At 48.4% G+C, this 18,261-nt stretch overlaps 1 protein-coding gene and 1 pseudogene across 1 annotated transcript; both read right to left on the bottom strand.

The window, feature by feature from the left end:
- Positions 1 to 8,042: 8,042 nt before the first annotated feature.
- Positions 8,043 to 9,996, bottom strand: LOC120839636 (piggyBac transposable element-derived protein 2-like). Its single transcript, XM_040209931.1, has 3 exons — positions 9,978 to 9,996; positions 9,554 to 9,721; positions 8,043 to 9,460 (listed from the first exon to the last, which is right to left on the bottom strand). The coding sequence occupies exons 1-3, from the start codon at positions 9,994 to 9,996 to the stop codon at positions 8,043 to 8,045; spliced, it is 1,605 nt and encodes a 534-aa protein (XP_040065865.1).
- A 148-nt stretch (positions 9,997 to 10,144) lies between these two features.
- LOC120839635 lies at positions 10,145 to 14,251 on the bottom strand (annotated as a pseudogene).
- Positions 14,252 to 18,261: the final 4,010 nt, after the last annotated feature.

The following is an 18,261-nucleotide window of genomic DNA, read 5'->3' on the forward strand; positions in this document are numbered from 1 at the left end:
TAGCACAGTCAGCGCCACACACGCGTGCAGGGACACGCCCTTTCACGCGCTTCTGAACAAAAAAGAAAAATAAAAGTCGGGAACAAAATGGCGAGATGTCTCCACCCTAAGCAAAGCGCACATGAAGGCACCCTACACGATACAGCTCGCAAGGTGCGCGCTGTCGCTCGCGCTCTGCACGTACAGAGCTTCAGCGATGGTTATCGCACGTGCAGAAAGACAGCGCATCGCGGCAGCGGTGGCGTTGCGAAACTGGCTGGTGACGTCGGTATGGCTCGAATCCCGGGGGTTTTTCGTCTCCCTCCACAGCAAAATGGTCGACATTAAATTAAAAAAAAGAAAAAAAATCCACGCGCGAATACGCGCAATTGCGCTTGTTCGTGCGTGTTCGCACGGCACGCGCGAACAATGCAAAGCACGTAATGCTCCCCGCATACGTTCCCGGTTTGCAGGTTGCTCTCCACAACTTCGCTGACCAACCACCTTCACAGAGTCGATTGACCTATAATTTTTTGGACAAAAGCCCATTAGGGAACCAATCGAAACGAGTTAGGTTTTTGACCTCGAATTGGAAAGTGGTGGGTCTGGGGTTATAGAACCGTGTCTGAATAAACGCTTAAACTCGAAGTGAAAGTAACGGTAGATTACCTTTTCGTAATACAAAGGCCTCCGATTTCTGTAATTCCGTGCCGAAATAATTGAGGCCGGGGTAGCGATATCAAATACTTTAGTATTTGGCGATATCGTCGAGCTGACCGTCGCTTTCGTGTAAGAGTCGATCGCCATTCCGCTACACAGCTGTCGATAACTCCTAACGGTACATCGTCTGAAGGCGCGAAGGTATCTTCGAAATATGATGACCGAGATTTTGAATATATATTTTCTCAGTAAACAAAAGTACATACGCTATCGTGGCGCACAACGTGTTGGAAGACGATAGAATGCTTATGAAAATGTTCGCAGTTAAAAAACACCTGCATTTTTTTTCTTTATTACCAATGAAAAGCAGATGGTAACCATAAGAACTGCAGATGCGTCCAAATTTGGCGTTGAAGAAGTAATAATAATAATTCTTCTTCTTCTTGTTATTATTATTATTTGCACTTAAAAAGGACATCCTGTGTGTAGCGTGCAAGGCTGTACAGAAAGGGGTGAAAACTGGTACGCGAGAGCGCCTGCCAGGCCGACACCCAAGATGCCAAATAAAATAAAATAAAAGCTCGCAGGTCCCGCAAAAGCGTGCGTGCGAGTGCGAGAGTGAGTGCGCATTCACCCTCGCAGTAGCACGCATATGATGTTGCCCAAGCCTCGGGTAAAGTTATATCTCTCGGCTCCGTATTGTGCAGTCACAGGTTTCTGCTGGGGGATCTTTGTTGACGAATGTTCAATTTTTCACCCGCACACGGATTGTGATAAACATCTCGGGGGCCGCTGATGCATTTGTTCTGGGCATTTCTTTTCACACTGGTATATTTCAGCGTCAGTACGGCAACAGAGCGACTAAAAGCGTGTAAATAAAACACTGGTTGTCAATTGCTTCCTTCGTGAAATAGCAGACGCTCACAATTCAAGCTCGTGCTTGATTCCGTTGCCCGCGAGACACGATTTCTATCAGAAAAACTACTTTTTTTCCCCTTCGGTTCCGCTTTAGGAATGACACATCGTAGCAGACGACCCCTTGACGTCTGCTCCCGCTCCTTGCCGGGACGGGGCATGGCGGGATTGCATTTCGGCACACGCTCGATTTCCTCGGGCACAAAGTGCATGCACGCGGGGGGTGTCGGCGCTGAAAAACTCGGAGAGTGCAACCGCTCGTGGAGTGCCCACCGAAACGAATCCGCTCCACGCTACGAGTAGGCACGCGTGGCCAGGCGTGGCCACAAGTGCCGTGGAACGAACTTGCTATCGCTCACTCGCGCACGCGCGCATGCACTTTACTGAAAACTCAGGCATAAGCCGCACACACGGAGAGCAGTCAGAAGCAGACGACACATCGGCTCGTGGAACTCGATCGCGAAAGCCGATTACAGCGCCGCTTGTAGTGCTGCGGCGGCAGTAGATTCGCGTCGTCGCAGCTTGACGACCCCTCTGCGTTCAACTGAACTATTATAAAAAGAAAAGCTTTCTCGCGGAGTGGAACCGATGTTTTTTTAGTTGTGAAACTTCCCAAAGACGTACATCGTATTTCTACCCATCATTCAACGCCTTGTCCGGTTTTTCGTAGTGATGGCGCTGCCGACACACCTAAAGTAACACAATAAAATATTTAGATAATATGGCAAGGCAATTTTAGACGATTTGATAAAGTTATGGTAACTTTTCAAACCTTTCAGTAGTTTCAATACACGATGGAACTACTGAAGTAAAGGTACACATTTGTAATACAGCAGTGATGTGTTACGCTGGGGTCACAGGAGTTACTCTGGAGTGCAAAACCCGTCTCTCGAACGCGGATTTAAGTTTCTCGAGGGTGGCCAAGTTACAAAACCATTATTTCGGATTCGAATCAGGTTAGTTTAAAAAAACCGACGTGAGGCGTATGAGAAACTTTTGATTACTCGTAGCCGTCGACCAGTGTAAGTGTAAGCGCGCACCCACGTGCACCACGTGATCGACATGATGCGACATACTAACTCAACCGGCTCCTTTCTTCGCTCGTTATGTCTGGGTTGGGGTGGTCGTGCTGTTTCATGCGTGTATCTTGAGCATATGCGCCGTGCTCGTGCTGCATCGTGCGGGTATCTTTGATCATCAGTGTATGTGTTGTTCACGGATCTTCGCAAGATGTGTTCGAGGTGGAAAAAACCACGCACTTTAAGGAATGATTTGGATGACATTGCTTGCAAGATCTCGGTTGCAACCGCTTCAAACATCGCCAGTGCCACTACCGATGCCTCCTCGAGTGATGCCAGCGATGGTTCCACTTCAAATGACGATGGACCGTGCCGCAACACGTGTGGGAACAGCCACGCTAGCACCGCTAGCACGATCGAAGGTGACGATGCTGAAGCGTGCGATCCTCAAGACGTGCGGTGCAACACGCCATGTTCAAGCTCCGAAATAACGGGTGCAGCGCTTCCGGAACAGGTTCCGCTCACGGCCACAGAAGAGCTGGCGGTGCTTGCACGCCGGTTCAACTTCAGTCACGAAGCCGTGAACGCGACAGCGGCTGCTCTAAGGAGGCTCGGACATGACGTCCCCAGAGATGCCCGCACCATTCTAGGGACGCAGAGGAAGGCTCCGCTAGAGCAGGATGACACATTCGTCCACTTCGGCCTCATCAAAGGACTCGAGCAAGCCCTGGAGGGAAAAGTAGTGCCGCAGGAACTACTCATCCAAGTAAACATAGACGGCCTTCCACTGTACAAGAGCTCGAATGTGGGTTTCTGGCCCGTTCTTTGCCGCCTCACGAATTGTGGCCAAAGTACCCCGTTCGTTGTCAGTCTTTTTTGTGGCAGAGGTAAGCCTCCTGACCTGTCAAGCTTTGTTGCGCCTTTTCTACAAGAAATGGAGGGACTCATAGCAAACGGCCTCTTTTATAAAGGATCATGCGTCAGTGTTCGCTTGACGGCAGTCGTATGCGATGCCCCTGCCAGAAGTTTTGTCAAAAAAATGAAGGGCCACACTGGCTATCATGGTTGTGAAAGGTGTAACCAAAGGGGACTGCACCTCGAAGGCAGAATGACCTTCCCAGAGCTTGATGCCCCTAAACGAACAGACAGAACATTCAGAGACAGAGAAGATGTGCTGCATCATGTTGGCCATTCTCTATTCGAAGATCTGGAACTCGACATGATCGCGCTCTTTCCGTTGGACTATATGCACCTTGTGTGCCTTGGCGTGATGCGCCGTCTTCTACAGGCATGGCTGCGTGGCAGAGGATGTCTCAGCGGTGCTCAAAAGCAAGAGCTCACTGAAAGACTTGAGTTGTGTGGAAAATCCTTTCCACCATACTTCCAAAGAAAGCCAAGAGGTGTTGACGTAGTGGAGCGATGGAAGGCGACAGAATTTCGATCATTTCTGCTTTATGTTGGCCCGATTGTACTGAAGGGACTCCTTCCAGACGCCGTATACAAGCACTTTCTAGTGCTGCACGTGGCAGTAAGGATCCTTGCCTCACCTGCATTTTATTTAGAGTACCATACTTTTGCCAAGGACCTTCTTTTTTTCTTTGTTCAAGAGTATGGAACGTCAGCCCTGTGTGGAGAAAGACAGCTAACATACAATGTCCACTCACTAAGTCATCTGGCTGACGACTGTCTTTTGCATGGGCCACTTGATGCTTTTAGTGCGTTTGCATTTGAAAGCTTCCTGGGGAAACTGAAGCCACTGCTTCGAACGAAGAGTGCATCCCTCGCTCAAGTAAGCCGCAGGCTCTCTGAGCACACTGGAGGAACCTGCTTTCCCACACCAAAACGTGTCCTGCATGTGGTGAGAAAGGGCAACTGCTACCTCATCAACAGAAAACCGGTAGTGATCACTGAAGTGTCGGAGACAACATGTAAAGCAGCTCCACTCAGCAACGTTCGAGACTTCTTCACATATCCGTTGCCATCAAGTGTTATTGACATTTTCAAGACCAATGGCCAAGGCACTTGTGTTAAAGAACTGGAACTCTCTGTTCTGAACAAAGCACAGCAATGCTTAATTCTGCCTTCCAAGTCAAGTCGGGTTGTCCTGCCACTGCTCCATATGCAGTAAGCCTTCTTTGGTTTCCTCCCAGCCAAGATTTGGTGGTTTTGTTTCAAAATGAGTGCCCCAAAATTCGTCCAAGTGCCACATTACGTGTTCGTCTGGACTGACACATCCTTCGTTGGAATGCAGGGCGTGTGGGGGCTTGGTTAAGACCCGTTTCAACTGGGACATGCCTGAAAGCAAAGCTAGTTGGTTGTCTTTGCGAGGGGTTGAGTGACGCGTGATGCGAGGGTATTGAGTGACGCACAATGGAATATCCAGCTGGCTTTTCCCTCTTCATTATTTTTGTAACACTGCATCAAAGCATTTGTATGTTTTTTGTTGTTGTATATACTTACGGTATCTGTTTACTTTGGTTTGTTCTGGTTTCTCAGGTGTAGGCTTTTATTGTTGTAGTAACTAGCACTGTGTGTAGCTGGAGTTCGGAGTTTTGGTTTAAACCGATAGAAATGCACCAACCCTATTTCAGGATATTCGGTTCGAACCGAAAAAGGTCCGTCTTTTTTAGGGCCGCGTCGAAGTGGGCAAAGGGAGAGGGCATTGCAAGGTTCGACATTGCATCTCCTTTTCGTGATTGATGCCTTTCAACATGCAACAAAAGAGGTCTTGGGTTGGCCTTCACAGGGCATCTGTGTCCTTTCTGTGATCAGGCATATTTTTTTCCTTTTTTTTAGTGTGTCAAGTTGGTTTTAAAAAAATGTTTGGGTGTGGGCTTGTACAAGACTTTTCACTTCATGCACTTCAGAGGACATCTGGGGAAGCCGTTAAAGGAGCTGTGCAACAATTTCAGGGCTTTGCTTAAATAATTGTGGAACTTGATGCCTGACACCTCTGCAGTGAACTACAGAAAACAGATTATGCCTGGATACCCTAGTTTTTATTTTAAAAAAATGAAAAAGATCCAGGTCTTTGCCGCCTCCCAACTCGTACATCGTCTTCCGGGTCACGTGCGCGCAGTGACGTCATTTGAGTAGGCGCGGGGTTCCGGGAAATTCCTCTCTCTAACGCCGTCAGTGAGCGGCGAGAACTTATCCGCTCACCACCACGTCCCAAGGTGCTCGTTCGGCTCCTCGTGCTAGCTGCTGACGCTGCTCGAGCTGACGGTTTTGTTGACCTCGGGTAGATGGCGCTACTAAAAGACTATGTATAATAAACATTTTTGTCAATGATACTACGTTTTTTAAGCGTTTATGTTGTTGGGACAACAATATTTATGGAAAGAATACCCTTTATCGAGCAGGTATTTGCAGAACTTGCTATCTTTTTTACAACTACCCAACTGACGTCACGCCGCGTGTTTCCCATGACGGCCGCTCGCGGCTGCAGGTCGGGGGTTACTCTAATTTTTACCTCTCGATTACGCGGCGAAATCGCAACATTTCAATGAAAGGAGGTGTGTTTTCTGTCATTTGTGACAAGGTGAACAATATCAAAAGCAGAAGATGCCAATTCTTTCAATGTTAAAATCGTTGCACAGCTCCTTTAATACCTTAACACCTTCTCTCAAACCTCCCTCTGGTAGAACATAAATGCAATTTATATTTTTTGCCATTCCGCTGCTTCCTGTACAGTCATCACCTCAGATGATTGATGTATCTGTGCCGTTACATAATCTTCTCCGACCCTGTGTCGCTAAAGCTTTGTGGGCCTAAATATACACCGAACGAAAAAAAGGTAATTGAGTTTTAAAAGTAACACCGAAAAAAGTATGCCAAATTTTGAAAAAATAAAAGCCGAAAACTCCGAACTTTATGCGTAGCTAGACCTGTTCAGCAACTGAGTGCACTTGAGATAAAAAGTTTCAAGTAACTTTTATGCTTTGGAAGCGGCCACTTCCATCTTATTCCTCACCCCTCACGGTCAGTCCATTCACCTGGGTGTGAATGTCTGGTCAGCTGTCCTGACAAACTATAAAATGTGTTTGTTGAGGGCCAAATTCAAGATAATATTTTTTTTTTATTTTCACCTAACCTGTGACAATTAGATGTGTACTTCTCGTCTCTTTTGGTGTCCGGAACTGAGCTTGTGGTTCACACGGTCCTGATCTTTTTTGTTGAAAACTATGGATGCATTGTGTCATTCTTTTGGTAAGAGTTAACATATGTTGATCCTCTATAGACTGTCTGAACTAAACATCTACATACCCTAATAAGAGTTGTTGAGTATCATTGCAAACTTCTTGCGTAGTTGCAGAGAGGCTATAACACATTCCGCAGCCAGGCTAAAGTGCCTTGTTACATTTCTCTTCAAAATGTGAGGGGGAGATTTTCTTAATGCCATTAAAAATAATAAAAAAAATATATAAGGAAGAATAAAAAGTTCTCGTTTGGAGAAGGTAGGACTCTGCCTTTGCTCTCCTTTCTCTTTTATGTTTGCTATGCTGTATATTGTACTTGCGGCAACCCGTCCAGGACCTATATACTGCAACACAAGTGCAAATGCACAGCTTATGCTGTTTCCAAGATGATCAACTCACCCAACTTACTACTTTGTCACACAACTTAACAACATGATCAACACATATATGAACACGGTGCAAAAACGGTATGTTTAAGGTACACTATTGTCGAGCGGTCGTTTCCTTTATTTTTATGCGGTCCGTTGTTCTCATTCGGTGCCAGCAAAAACAGCTGCGATAGAAGAAGAGTTGGAGATTAAGACAAAAAGGGAACCAATACACCTGACACAGGGGAGAGGTAGAGGGCAAAACACGTTATTTTTTAACATGTTCTTTTCATTTCTCTAACTAAAAGAGACTTCTTGCACTGAAACATCGCTTTCTAGTGCAAGGGATCATGGCACTAGGCACCAAAAATATGTTAAGAGAACTCTCATACAGATTAAAAAAAAAGTAAAAAGGTTAAACGAACTGTATAACTGGCTTTCAGCGGGCATTCTGGGTCCAATAAAATACAACCTTGAGCCAGGGAACGTTGCATAGTGGCAATTCCCTGCCATTCCTTGGCTCACCATATCTTTGATCTGGCAACATGCCCAAACACTGGCTGTTGCTTGTATTGAGTGGACCAGGGAATTCATATGAACCACCATGGAACCTCAAAGCTTGGCAGAGGCATTGCTACCTTGGCCATCTCTGACCGAGGAAAGTCAATAGACAGCCAGGGTACATCAAAGACTGGCAGTGGCCTGTTTACCCTGGCCATCAATGGCCAAGGAAATTGATTGGTCAACCAGGGAAGACGTTCCCTGGTAGTTCCGTGGCTTTCCGGAGCAAGGAAAGACTGTGAAACGCCAGGCTGGCATACAGACGTAAATGGCTGGGCAGTCGTGGCCAAGCTATCACAACTAAGTGCCAATCCTGGCCCCAGCTAGTCCAAGCAGCTGTGCTACCTGGGTTGAGTTTTCCCAGTGCAGCGCTCCATCTTGCATCGTTGCTCCCTTGAGTCTTCGTGAACAGGCCAATGACCCATTTGATCGAACCTGACATCTTGAACAGGCCTGTTTTCTGCGAACCTCAGTTGCTTGGAAGGCTGCAGAGGAGAATCCGAGGGCCTCCCTCTCTTCCGCGACACAGGTTTGCTCTCAGCTGCTGAAAGTGCCTCAATGACACCTAAGGTAAAGTCAACTAGGTCGAGCTGTTTAGTGGGCAAGATAAGCTGCCTGTCAGCGTCTTTCCTGTACTCGAGCCAGGCGTTCACAACTGCCAGGTTCATGAAATGAAATATCATCCTGAGTGTCCACTTCCTCGACCGGATGGTCGTGCGATAAAGAGCTACAAGAAAATCCACTTTGTCGACGCCACCCATGCTGCGGTTGTATGCACCGACTACAGCTGGTCGTTTGATGTCGAGAAAACACTTGTCTGCTTTGCTCCACCGGCGAGCGGTGTCTTCGTTCTCCACAGCAACAAAGTTGGATGCCAAGGTCACCACCCTGTTGTCCATCCACCTCGTCACGACCACCTGTCCATCCCCACTCACGAGGCAATCAGATGAGCCACGTCCTTTCTTCTTGAGGTCCTTTTCGCTCATCAAGGGACATTTTTCACATCGGTTGGACCTTACTGTTCCGGCAGCAAATATTTTCTTCTTCAGCATTTCACGAAGCAAAGGCACAGACGTAAAATAGTTGTCAAAGAACAGCTTATGTCCCAAACCAGATGGAATGCGCTGAGCCAGTTGCAGAACTATTGCACCTGTGATACCAAAGTTGCACTTTAGGTCCTCAGCTAAGCTAGTTGTCGATCCTTGGTATGGAAGGAAGTCGTAGATAAGGCCAGATTCGCCACAAAGCATAAATATTTTCACGCCCCATGGGTTTGGCTTTCCCCTGATATATTGTTTGATGTCAAGACGGCCTTTGAATGGCACAATCTGCTCATCAAGGGAAAGGCGCTCCTTTACATCGAGCTCATTGCACCGTTTTTGAGCATCCATTAGCGGCCTAACCTTCCAAAGGCGGTCAGTCGTGCTGGGGTTATTGACATCAACGATGTGCAGGTTGTTCCGCAGCTTCTCAAAGCGGTTGCGTGACAGTCCAGTTGACGCTACAAGAGCCGATTTCATGCTTGGCCTCCAGTACAGTCTCAACCTCGGATAGCGCAGAACACCCATGGTGAGGTGAAGTGCTACAAGACGCCTTATTTCTTCTTCATCGGTTTTGACTGAGCTTCCCTCCTGTAGCACCGAGTACTGGTTTGTTTTATCCACGAGTTCAAGGAACACACTTTTTGGAACATAACGTCTAAAATATTGATACGGGGACGGTATTTCCTCTTCCAATTCGGGCACTTCATGGAAGCCTCCTTGAAATGTTGAGTCTGGTTTCTGAAATGGTCTCCTTTTCCATCCACCGGATGTTCCGAGTCCGCACTCATCATCAGAGCTCTCGCTCTCACTGTCCGGTTGTGCTGGATCGGTCCCATGAAGCTCGACAGCATCGCCTTCTTCATCGCATTCGCCCTCTACATCGGACAAATTTCCATTATCAAGGTCCTCAAAAAGCGCGTCTGTGGCTGCTTGGAGCCGCTGGTGCGAGTAAAACAACGGCGTTGGTATGGGCGCACCTGCGAGAAAAAAGAAACGGCTAACCAGAAACTCCGCGCCCGTCGTGAACTTAGTGGCAGCCATCTGCAACCACTGAGCCCTGATGGCGTCAAAATCGCACATGGTGAAAAAAAGGCACTAGGAAAAAACTACGCTCAACATCACACCAGTTCAAGGGCTGGTACGCTCAGGTAAACATGAAAAGTGCTATATATAAGTTGGAACGCATCTATTCTAGGATTTATTTAGTTATAATAAATCAAAAAACAAGCTCACCTGGCACGCGGCTCGCCATGCTTTCGATGGAGATTCTTTTTCTTTCTTGCCGCCAGCGCGATACCATCACGTGAGTACTGATGTCGATGGCAGGAGGCATTCCTAAAGACTGGCTCGGGAAAAAAATTGACAGTTCTGGTTTCGTTTTTAAAGTGCCAGGACGAATTTTAGCTTGTGGCGTCAATTGACACCGCTAGGGCCGAAAGGGTTAAGTGCAAACCCAAGCTTATGCAAGACTCTGCAGAGTGTGGCAGGCTGATCTTGGTGCAGTCATCATTTTCCTTGATTTCATCCAGAATCTGCAATTGAATAAAAACATGTTTTAGCACAATTGCAGCCAATATGCTCATGTCTGCTGCTCTGTAGATGTTTTGTGTTATTGATTACTAGGTCGGTGTTGTCAGGCGTGTCTCCAGTACACAGAGTGGGAACCAGGGAAAGAAAACAGGCTAAACGCAGCATTTTAAGCTGTTAAGGGAGGAAGTGGGTTCTCAAAATTTATTTTTTGTTTATTGGCCTATTTCAACGATTTTTGGCACAGGCATGCAGTTTATTGCGCTGATTTCATAACTGCTATCAGATTTCAGATATCACATTTTTGTGAAAAGTTATTAACAAAATAAAATATAATTTAGCTAATTTCATGAAAAGTTTTTGAAAACCTTCTTATTAAAATTTTAATGAAAAAAAAGGTATCAATTGCTTCCTAAAGAAATGTCATACAAGCTAAAGCTATTTTTATTTCTATAGCGCCATACAATCATGTAAAAAAATTAAAGTGAACAAAAGACATACAATAGAGGCTATAACAATGGCTAATAATGAACCGCCAGTTCTATGTACCAAGAAATATCATAATAAAAATAGCTTTAGCCCTAAGAAGTGCTTTTTTAGGGGGCGTCTTCAAAACACCAGCTTGTGAATGGGCGATGAGCGTGGCTGACTCTCAGAGAAGCCCAGGACTATAATCCTGGTCTGTGCCTGCCCTGTGCCTTGTGGAGAGTCTCTTCTTCATGCTGTCATCATCAGAGAACTCTTTGTTGGCCTTGTGCAGCCTCCGACTGTCCTTCTCGGTGCTCCTCCTGACGAGGGCAGTGCCAGCCGTGTAGCCCAGGCTGCTAGCCACGCTCTCGTTTGTCTTCCTCACTCCCTGGTTGAAGACGCTCACAGCTTCAGCAAAAGCCCTCTGTACACTGTACAGTGATGCATGGGTGTGCTTCAAGACCTGCGCCCAGATGACGGAGTGCAGGCTTTCACTCAAGTTCTGCGTCTTGCCATCACTGCAGCGCTGGAGCAAGTCCTTGTCGCTAAGCCTGGCAAACACTGGTTCCAGTGCTTCTTGAACAAATCCTGGGACGACATTCTTGTGGCCACGGGGTTGCTCGTTGTTGGCAACTGCTTTGTTGCTATGTCGTCCACCGACACTCGTCGGTGGACGACATGTGGCGAAGGGTGGCTTGCACAGCTTTCTGCATCGCAGGTACGTCGTGGCTGTGGCTCTGAAGGGCATAACCATAGTAGTTGGTTATCTTTTTTATCCTTTCTTGTGTCAGCCTGCCTTTTCCTCCGAGCACCTCGCCTTGAGCCTTCTTTTTGTCAACAAGCGTCCGCAAGACTGATCCCATCCGCTTGTGGACATGGTTGAGGCAGTCGTTCTTTTAAATATCCACAAACCCGTAGACAGCTTCATCTGTAAGAGCATGATGCGTCCTACTGTCTCCGTCAGAGAGGACCGTTGTGTAGCGCAGACGATGCTTCTCAAAGGACCTCCTGAACATGATGAGTGCTGCCTCCACCTCCATTCGCCCCAACTTGCAGTCTATGTTTTTTTTGTAGTCTGGCTTTTGCTCGACCAACCATGCACTGTAGCTTTCCTCTTCGGGCTTTGGGCCAAGTGAACATCCCAAGCCGAGGTTGCAGAGGACGATGTGGTCGATCACCAGGCCGGTGTATAGCTCCACGATGCAGCCCACACCAATGTGAGACATGCTACCCCGCGTCTTCCAGGTGCCATCATACATGACGTCAATGTTGTTCAGAAGGTTCAGAAAGTCTGCATAGACTTTCTGACCTCACAGCTTCAACACTTCCTGCTTCACAAGCTGCTGCTGACAGCTCACAGGCTGGCATCACTGTCGGCAAGTGGTGCTGGAACGTCTTATGGTGAAGGCCTCTGTGAGAAACGTTCAAGGCCGCGCAGAAGTCGGAGAGCGCAGTGGACCCTTTTCCAATGGACTGGATCCCTTTCACAGCTCTTATGTTGAGCTCAAAAGGCGTAATCCGTGCCTCCCCTTGAGTTCTGGGCGACGAAAAATGCTTCTCGCAGAAGCCACTTGACGGGCACATCAGCACCAACTTCACAGCCAGCCCGTACTCTTTCTCCTTGGCTTTCTCGAGCGTAGGCACGGCCAATCCGCACTGCCCACATTTGGTGCTCGCGAAGAACATGTTCAGCACGTTCAAATCGACGATCACGAACTGCGTGCCGGAATCTGTCTCTTCATTCTCGACAGAGACATTGAGGAGGTCAAACTTCCATTCCGTGGCAGACTTCGCGGCCAAATCCTCCTTCAACTCGTCAGCCCGCGCCGCACGTTGGGCAGTGTTGCTTGCCGTGTAGAAATGCAAGTCGAGTCGTGACGGACCAGGGCCGAAGCCGTCGTCTCCTTCATTGCTCACATCAGGGGCGGGCATCTCGGAAGACGTTGTAGCTGCTGGCAGCTGAACTTGCCGCATGTCCATCTCAAGCAACGCGGCTGGCGATGTGAGCAAAGTCCTCTTGTTCCACGCCCGACGCTTCCGCTTGCCGTACACACGCTGCATTCAACGCTTCACGCTAGGCATCGCGATCGCTACTGATGTCTCCTAAAGACGTCAAGCTAAACGAAGCAGGCGGATGCCGAAAAATAACGTGCTTGAAGCCAAAACGCAACCGCTAGCAGATGACAAACAACGATCTCAACTGTGTTGCTCGACTGCTCTCGGCTCCTTCTGCGCCGCGAGGAAGGAGAGGAGAAGGAGATATTTCAGGAGAGGAGGCATGCGCTTCGGCCAATAGCGACAGCGTTCGCTGCAGCCCGTGCTCCTTAGCCAATCGCTAGCTCGGTTTCTTTCTCCGGGGAAACGCGGTAATCTGTGCTTTCCCCGGGTGGACGCCATTTTTAATGGCGCCAAAAATGTAGACAAAGAAGCAAGCTTTCGAACGAGACCAAAATGGCTGCGAACGGGCGCGCACCGGCGGAGCGCGGAGGGCGCGCATTTCGACGTCGGTTTCCTCTTTCGGCAAGATTTTAGGCGCGTTCCGCGCGACGTAAATATCGTTTTTTTTTATACTTTGAGTTTCAATTATGCTATAATATTTCGGAGAGAGGTGCCTAGATATGTAAGGCACCCAAATACGGGATTTTTGAAAAATGGTGGTTCCTCATCTCTAAGGTGGGTCTCTGCTACCCCATACACTGAAGTTTTCAGCCTCTAAGTGTTCACCAATCTCCTTCCACTTTATTCTGTTCCTACCTCCCTGTATGTTTATAGAGCCTATATTGAGCCGATTCTTTCTATTCTACGGGGCTTTCTCCTGCTTCCCTGCTGCTCTTGCGGCATTCACACCCAGGAGCTTCCCCCGGGGTCTGTTGTTCAAGGCTTCTCTGAGGGTTGCAGCACGCAGCAGCCTCGAACAACAGCTGGCCCACGTACGCCGTAATTAGGGCAAGCACTGGTAAACGATGTTACCCATCACTTATGTCAAGGAACTAAAAGGCTCTAGTCAGCATTGAAATTGCCTCGGAACGATGCTGTGCAGTGCGTAGTATCTACGTTGCCAACGAAATTGTATGATACTCACCGTAGGTGGGAGGGTTTTTTACTTCATTGAGTCGATCAGTCCCCATCTTCCCTCTCTGCATCCTTTGCTTCGCTGCCCTTTAGGCGTCACAGCTTGAACCCTTCCAGAGTTTTCATTGTGGTGCAGAGCAGCCAATCTGGTTTTGAAGCAGAAATATTGTCTGCAGTGAAGAGCATTCATAGGGGACCTGCAAGAAAAAACAGTCGACTTGCATTTTGCATATGTACCTAATTAGTTTACGGAAAACAAGCCTTGCATGCATGATAGGGCCTGTTAATGCCACAGACTTTGGTGCGAACCTGACAAACATGCTATGATAGGACCCCAGGTTGTATGTGTGGCCTGTGGGTGACACATGCTGCAAGTTCCTGAGAAGCACTTTTTGCGTTGTAATGCCGACAAAGCGCTTGTGTGCAGGTGTACCTGGCATCATGATTACTCACTATATAGCTTCTATTTTTTCTGATTAATGTGCGAATGTACTAAATTCACTCCCAGAAGAGTAGAGCTAAGTTTTCTAAAGCAATTATCTACTGACCTGGAGAGCCACTCTCTGTCCCCAACGAGGATGTCGTGGACACAGCGGTTGTACACTCCTTCATGGCCCGTGTGCTTGTCGAGTGCTTAGTTGTTTATGCCTGAAATACGAGGTTCGCTTTTTAGAACAATGCAAACAGTTTGTGAACATATGGAACAACTTTCATGCATGACGGCATGCCTGTAACATTTGCCACATGCCTAATGTTGTTAATCGCTCGTCACCAAAATGTTGGAATTAACCTCGTTGCCATAAAATAGGGAACCCGTGAAAAAAAAAAAAGAAGAGCAGAGCTCACACGGGCCTGCGGAACTGAGAGGGTTTTGCACGCTGATGAGATGCGGTGACCGGTGGAGTCCGGGGGGGGCGGGAAAAGCCCCGGGAGAATGAGAAGTCTGACTCGTTGGAGTCCTCAAACCGTACTCCGTTTAATCAGGGGTAAACAACATGGGGCTTGGCGCCAGGGGGTGCAAGCCTGAAGACACGGGCGCCAATGGTGGTTGGTGGCACCATCGGGCTATTGTAGATGGTTTAACGAAAAATTAAAATACTACATCTTTTCTTTTCTTAAAAAAAAATAATTCTTTATATTCTTCCCTTTCTTGGAGAGAAAAAGAAAGAATATATATACTTTCTCTCCCCAAAAACAATGGCAGAAGGACAAAAAAACAATGCCAAACTGCAGGGCAGTTGGAAGGAAGTTTAAGAAAAATGCACTGAAAAACGAAATGCTGACTGAAATGACTGTCTGGCAAGCTCTATGTCAAAAACATGACAAAAGAAAAAAAAATGACTGAAAAGACATGTCGCAATTAACATTTGCGAAGAAATACACACTGGAAAGGCTGCGCTGAGCCAGTACACTAAGTTAAAAATAAAATTCACCGATGTTGGCTATGAGCAGTGTCGTGTAGTTCTATGCACTTGGCACCATTAATATAAAAGTTCCTTCAGTGTGGGGCTGGTGTCATACCAGTTCATTAAATCGTTCTTAAATCATTCCGGCAGCCAGTGAAAGTCACGCTCTTGCAGTGGCGAAGTCTCTGAAGATGACTTGGATAACACTTGCACCGCTGACAGCACTGTTGGCGCTGCGCTGTCGGACTTGGAGCTCGGAGCAGCTTGGTGCTCGGGCACGGGTACCTCGTTCTAGGGAGGACCCTTGGTGCACGGCAGTTGCCGGAAGCGTTTACCGGACGTTGGGCTGTTGGTATAGCCGACGACGAAGTGCTGCAGGCACCAGACGAGTTGGGGAACGAACTTGAACGTAGACAGTGGCTGTGGGACCTCGGCCTCGGTTACATGTCCTGGAACTGCTGTTGTGGAAGCAGCATCATCGATGCGGTAGCACTGGAGTGGTGCTTCCGACCGGAATTCCACATAGGCCGTGAAGCTCCGGCGCTGAGGACAAGGTCGTTGCTTCGGACGACCACCGGGCAACCCCACCGTGTAGACGCTGGGTCGCAGTTTGTCGTCGTCGTCGTCATCCGAGAATCTGACGACGTCTTGCACGAGGGTGCTTGTCGGGCCAGGCTCTGCTCGCCGACACTGGTAGTAGTTGCGGACAGAGGCACGCCGTCCCGCAGGAAGGGTCACCTGACGGTGATCACGGTCGCCACTTGGACGACTTTGGCACACGTTGGCGAAATGTCTCATACGACCACAGGAGAAGCACGTAGCTCCAGATGCAGGACATTCTTGACGCGCTTGGTTCTGGCGGCCACAAAATAAACAAATGCTCTTGCACAACAGGCGTGCATGCTCTCTGCGGTGAGGGTAATGTGAGCGGCGCGAACAGCGGGCAACGATCGGGCGAGGAGGTCTCAACTCGCGACTCAACGGGGAAGGAGGGGGTGGAGGACGCTCGCGTTTCCGGGAAGACGACTCGCAATTTTGAGCTCGCTGGTCGCTCAACAAATGAAGAGAGCGGCCATCTTGGATACAATCCACCATGTGCGATGCGTTCGGAGTCGAGTCCTCCTCCGCAAAATATTATATGCTGCATCTGCGTCCGTAGCCCAGTCAGGGCATTTTTCGCCAGGGTGATAAGGGTTGGAAACGTCTATGCGTCAATGGAGAAAGTGAAGCGACTAGAAGCTGGATGAGGGAGAGGAGAGTGAATTTTAATAACGTGCCTTCCCGCGCTAGATTTTTTTTTTTCGTGTTCAAATATTTAGGAGTCACGGGGCGCTATTTCTTTGCACAACTCGCTTTGCTTTCGCATGATGATTCGTGTGCATTGTAGGAAACCACTAACAGATTTTTTGTGTAAGGTGTGCATAAGTTGACAAAAGATTACACTTGAAGCGATAACTTTTTTTTCTAGCGTACATTGTATTTGTAGGCCGATAAGCTACATATTCGGAAGTATAACTTTTTATGTGTAGTTCTAGAAAGCTGGTGATTTGGATGCCATGGATATCGCTGTCCCCAATAATTATATGGTGTGCAGGTGAACAAAAAATGTATATGTGACTATGAAGTGCCCATACCTTCAGCTCTGGGGATATAACTGGGCGATGGCATCGACCACGCGGAGGAAGGGGTCGGCACACCTGATGAGACCGTTAGCGACCTCCACTAGCACCAGTCGAGGTTGGTCTGCAGGATTCGGTCTGCCTCCGCTCTCCCTCTCTGTGTGTTGGCCCCCCGACCGCACCATCCTTTCATGTTACGGAGCAGGAGAGCCTTCGCTGGTCCCGAGGTGTTTTCGATTTTCTGAGTGTGGGCGCCCCTCCTGGGATCCACAAAGTTCCTCCTATGATTGACGGTATGGTGCGTGTACTGTAGTGATGCCCCGGCTCCATCCATGAGTGCAGGGATCCTCTGATACGCTGCCAATTCGTCGGTGACTATCGTCATTCCTGGCGCGATATGTCTCCAAATTTCTCTGCAAAGGGTCAGGGTGCCCCGCTTGTGCACCCTTATCATCCGCAGCTCATTAGTGTCGACGTCAATCGTGCCAAAGATCCATGGGCCGCAGATCCTGCTGTCGAAATTGTTTCTCCACAGTCCGAAGCCGTTATGCACCAAGAGCCGACCGACATTGGCTTTTCTCCTAGAGCGGAAGAGGGCCTCGTCGGCTCGGACGACTTTACCTGGTCCTCCCAGCTTTGGCATGGCTGCCCTCGTTGCAGCCACCTCCTCGCGGACATAGCCAAACCAGTCAGTCTGCATATGGGGGCTATTTGCAAATTGGCTGCATGCAAACTGCCTGGTTTGGCAAACATTGAGGTCGTTGACCCTGGCGAAGACAAGCCAAGGTACCTCTGCCCTTGATACCTTTACATTGGGTCTTCCCCATTTGTCCACTGTGGTGAAAAGTGAGCCGTTTGGCCAAAAGTTCAACTCCGGTACGGCCCTCGGAGCGAGTCCATGATCCATACAGAATCAGGGAGTGCCGGGGGCCTTCTACGTCATTGATGATCTCGAATGTTAAGTCCAAATAACGATTTATTTTCTAACTGACTTGACGATAATTGTTACAGTACACTAGGACAACTGTTACTTTGGTAGAATAATATTAGAGCTCTAGCAACTTCCCCTGCCACCCTTTTTGACCACACCCTCAGTGGGGGGCCCCACTATAGCCAAACTTTACGAACCAAGCTCCACACAAAGGGTGGGCGAGCCCAACTCCTCCATAGCCGTAAGGGGGGCCAAGTTCTAGAGTCGGTGGGTGGAAGACTCCACAGTCGAAAGGGGGGGGGGGGGGGGGGGGTCGGACGTGCAGGTTGCTGCAGGGTGATGTTCAAGGCTTGGTGTCCAGGAGCCAACTCCTCTGCGGGCCTTTGGCGGCTGCTTATATTGGGTTCAGCAGCATTCTGGAGCTATCCAGGTGACCAATCACAGAGGGTTTTCTTAGCACCAGTCAAAAGGCTCGGAGCCTAAATCAAACATCA

The sequence above is a fragment of the Ixodes scapularis genome, unplaced genomic scaffold (assembly GCF_016920785.2).
Source record: "Ixodes scapularis isolate PalLabHiFi unplaced genomic scaffold, ASM1692078v2 PGA_scaffold13__105_contigs__length_92229423, whole genome shotgun sequence".
Taxonomy (NCBI): domain Eukaryota; kingdom Metazoa; phylum Arthropoda; class Arachnida; order Ixodida; family Ixodidae; genus Ixodes; species Ixodes scapularis.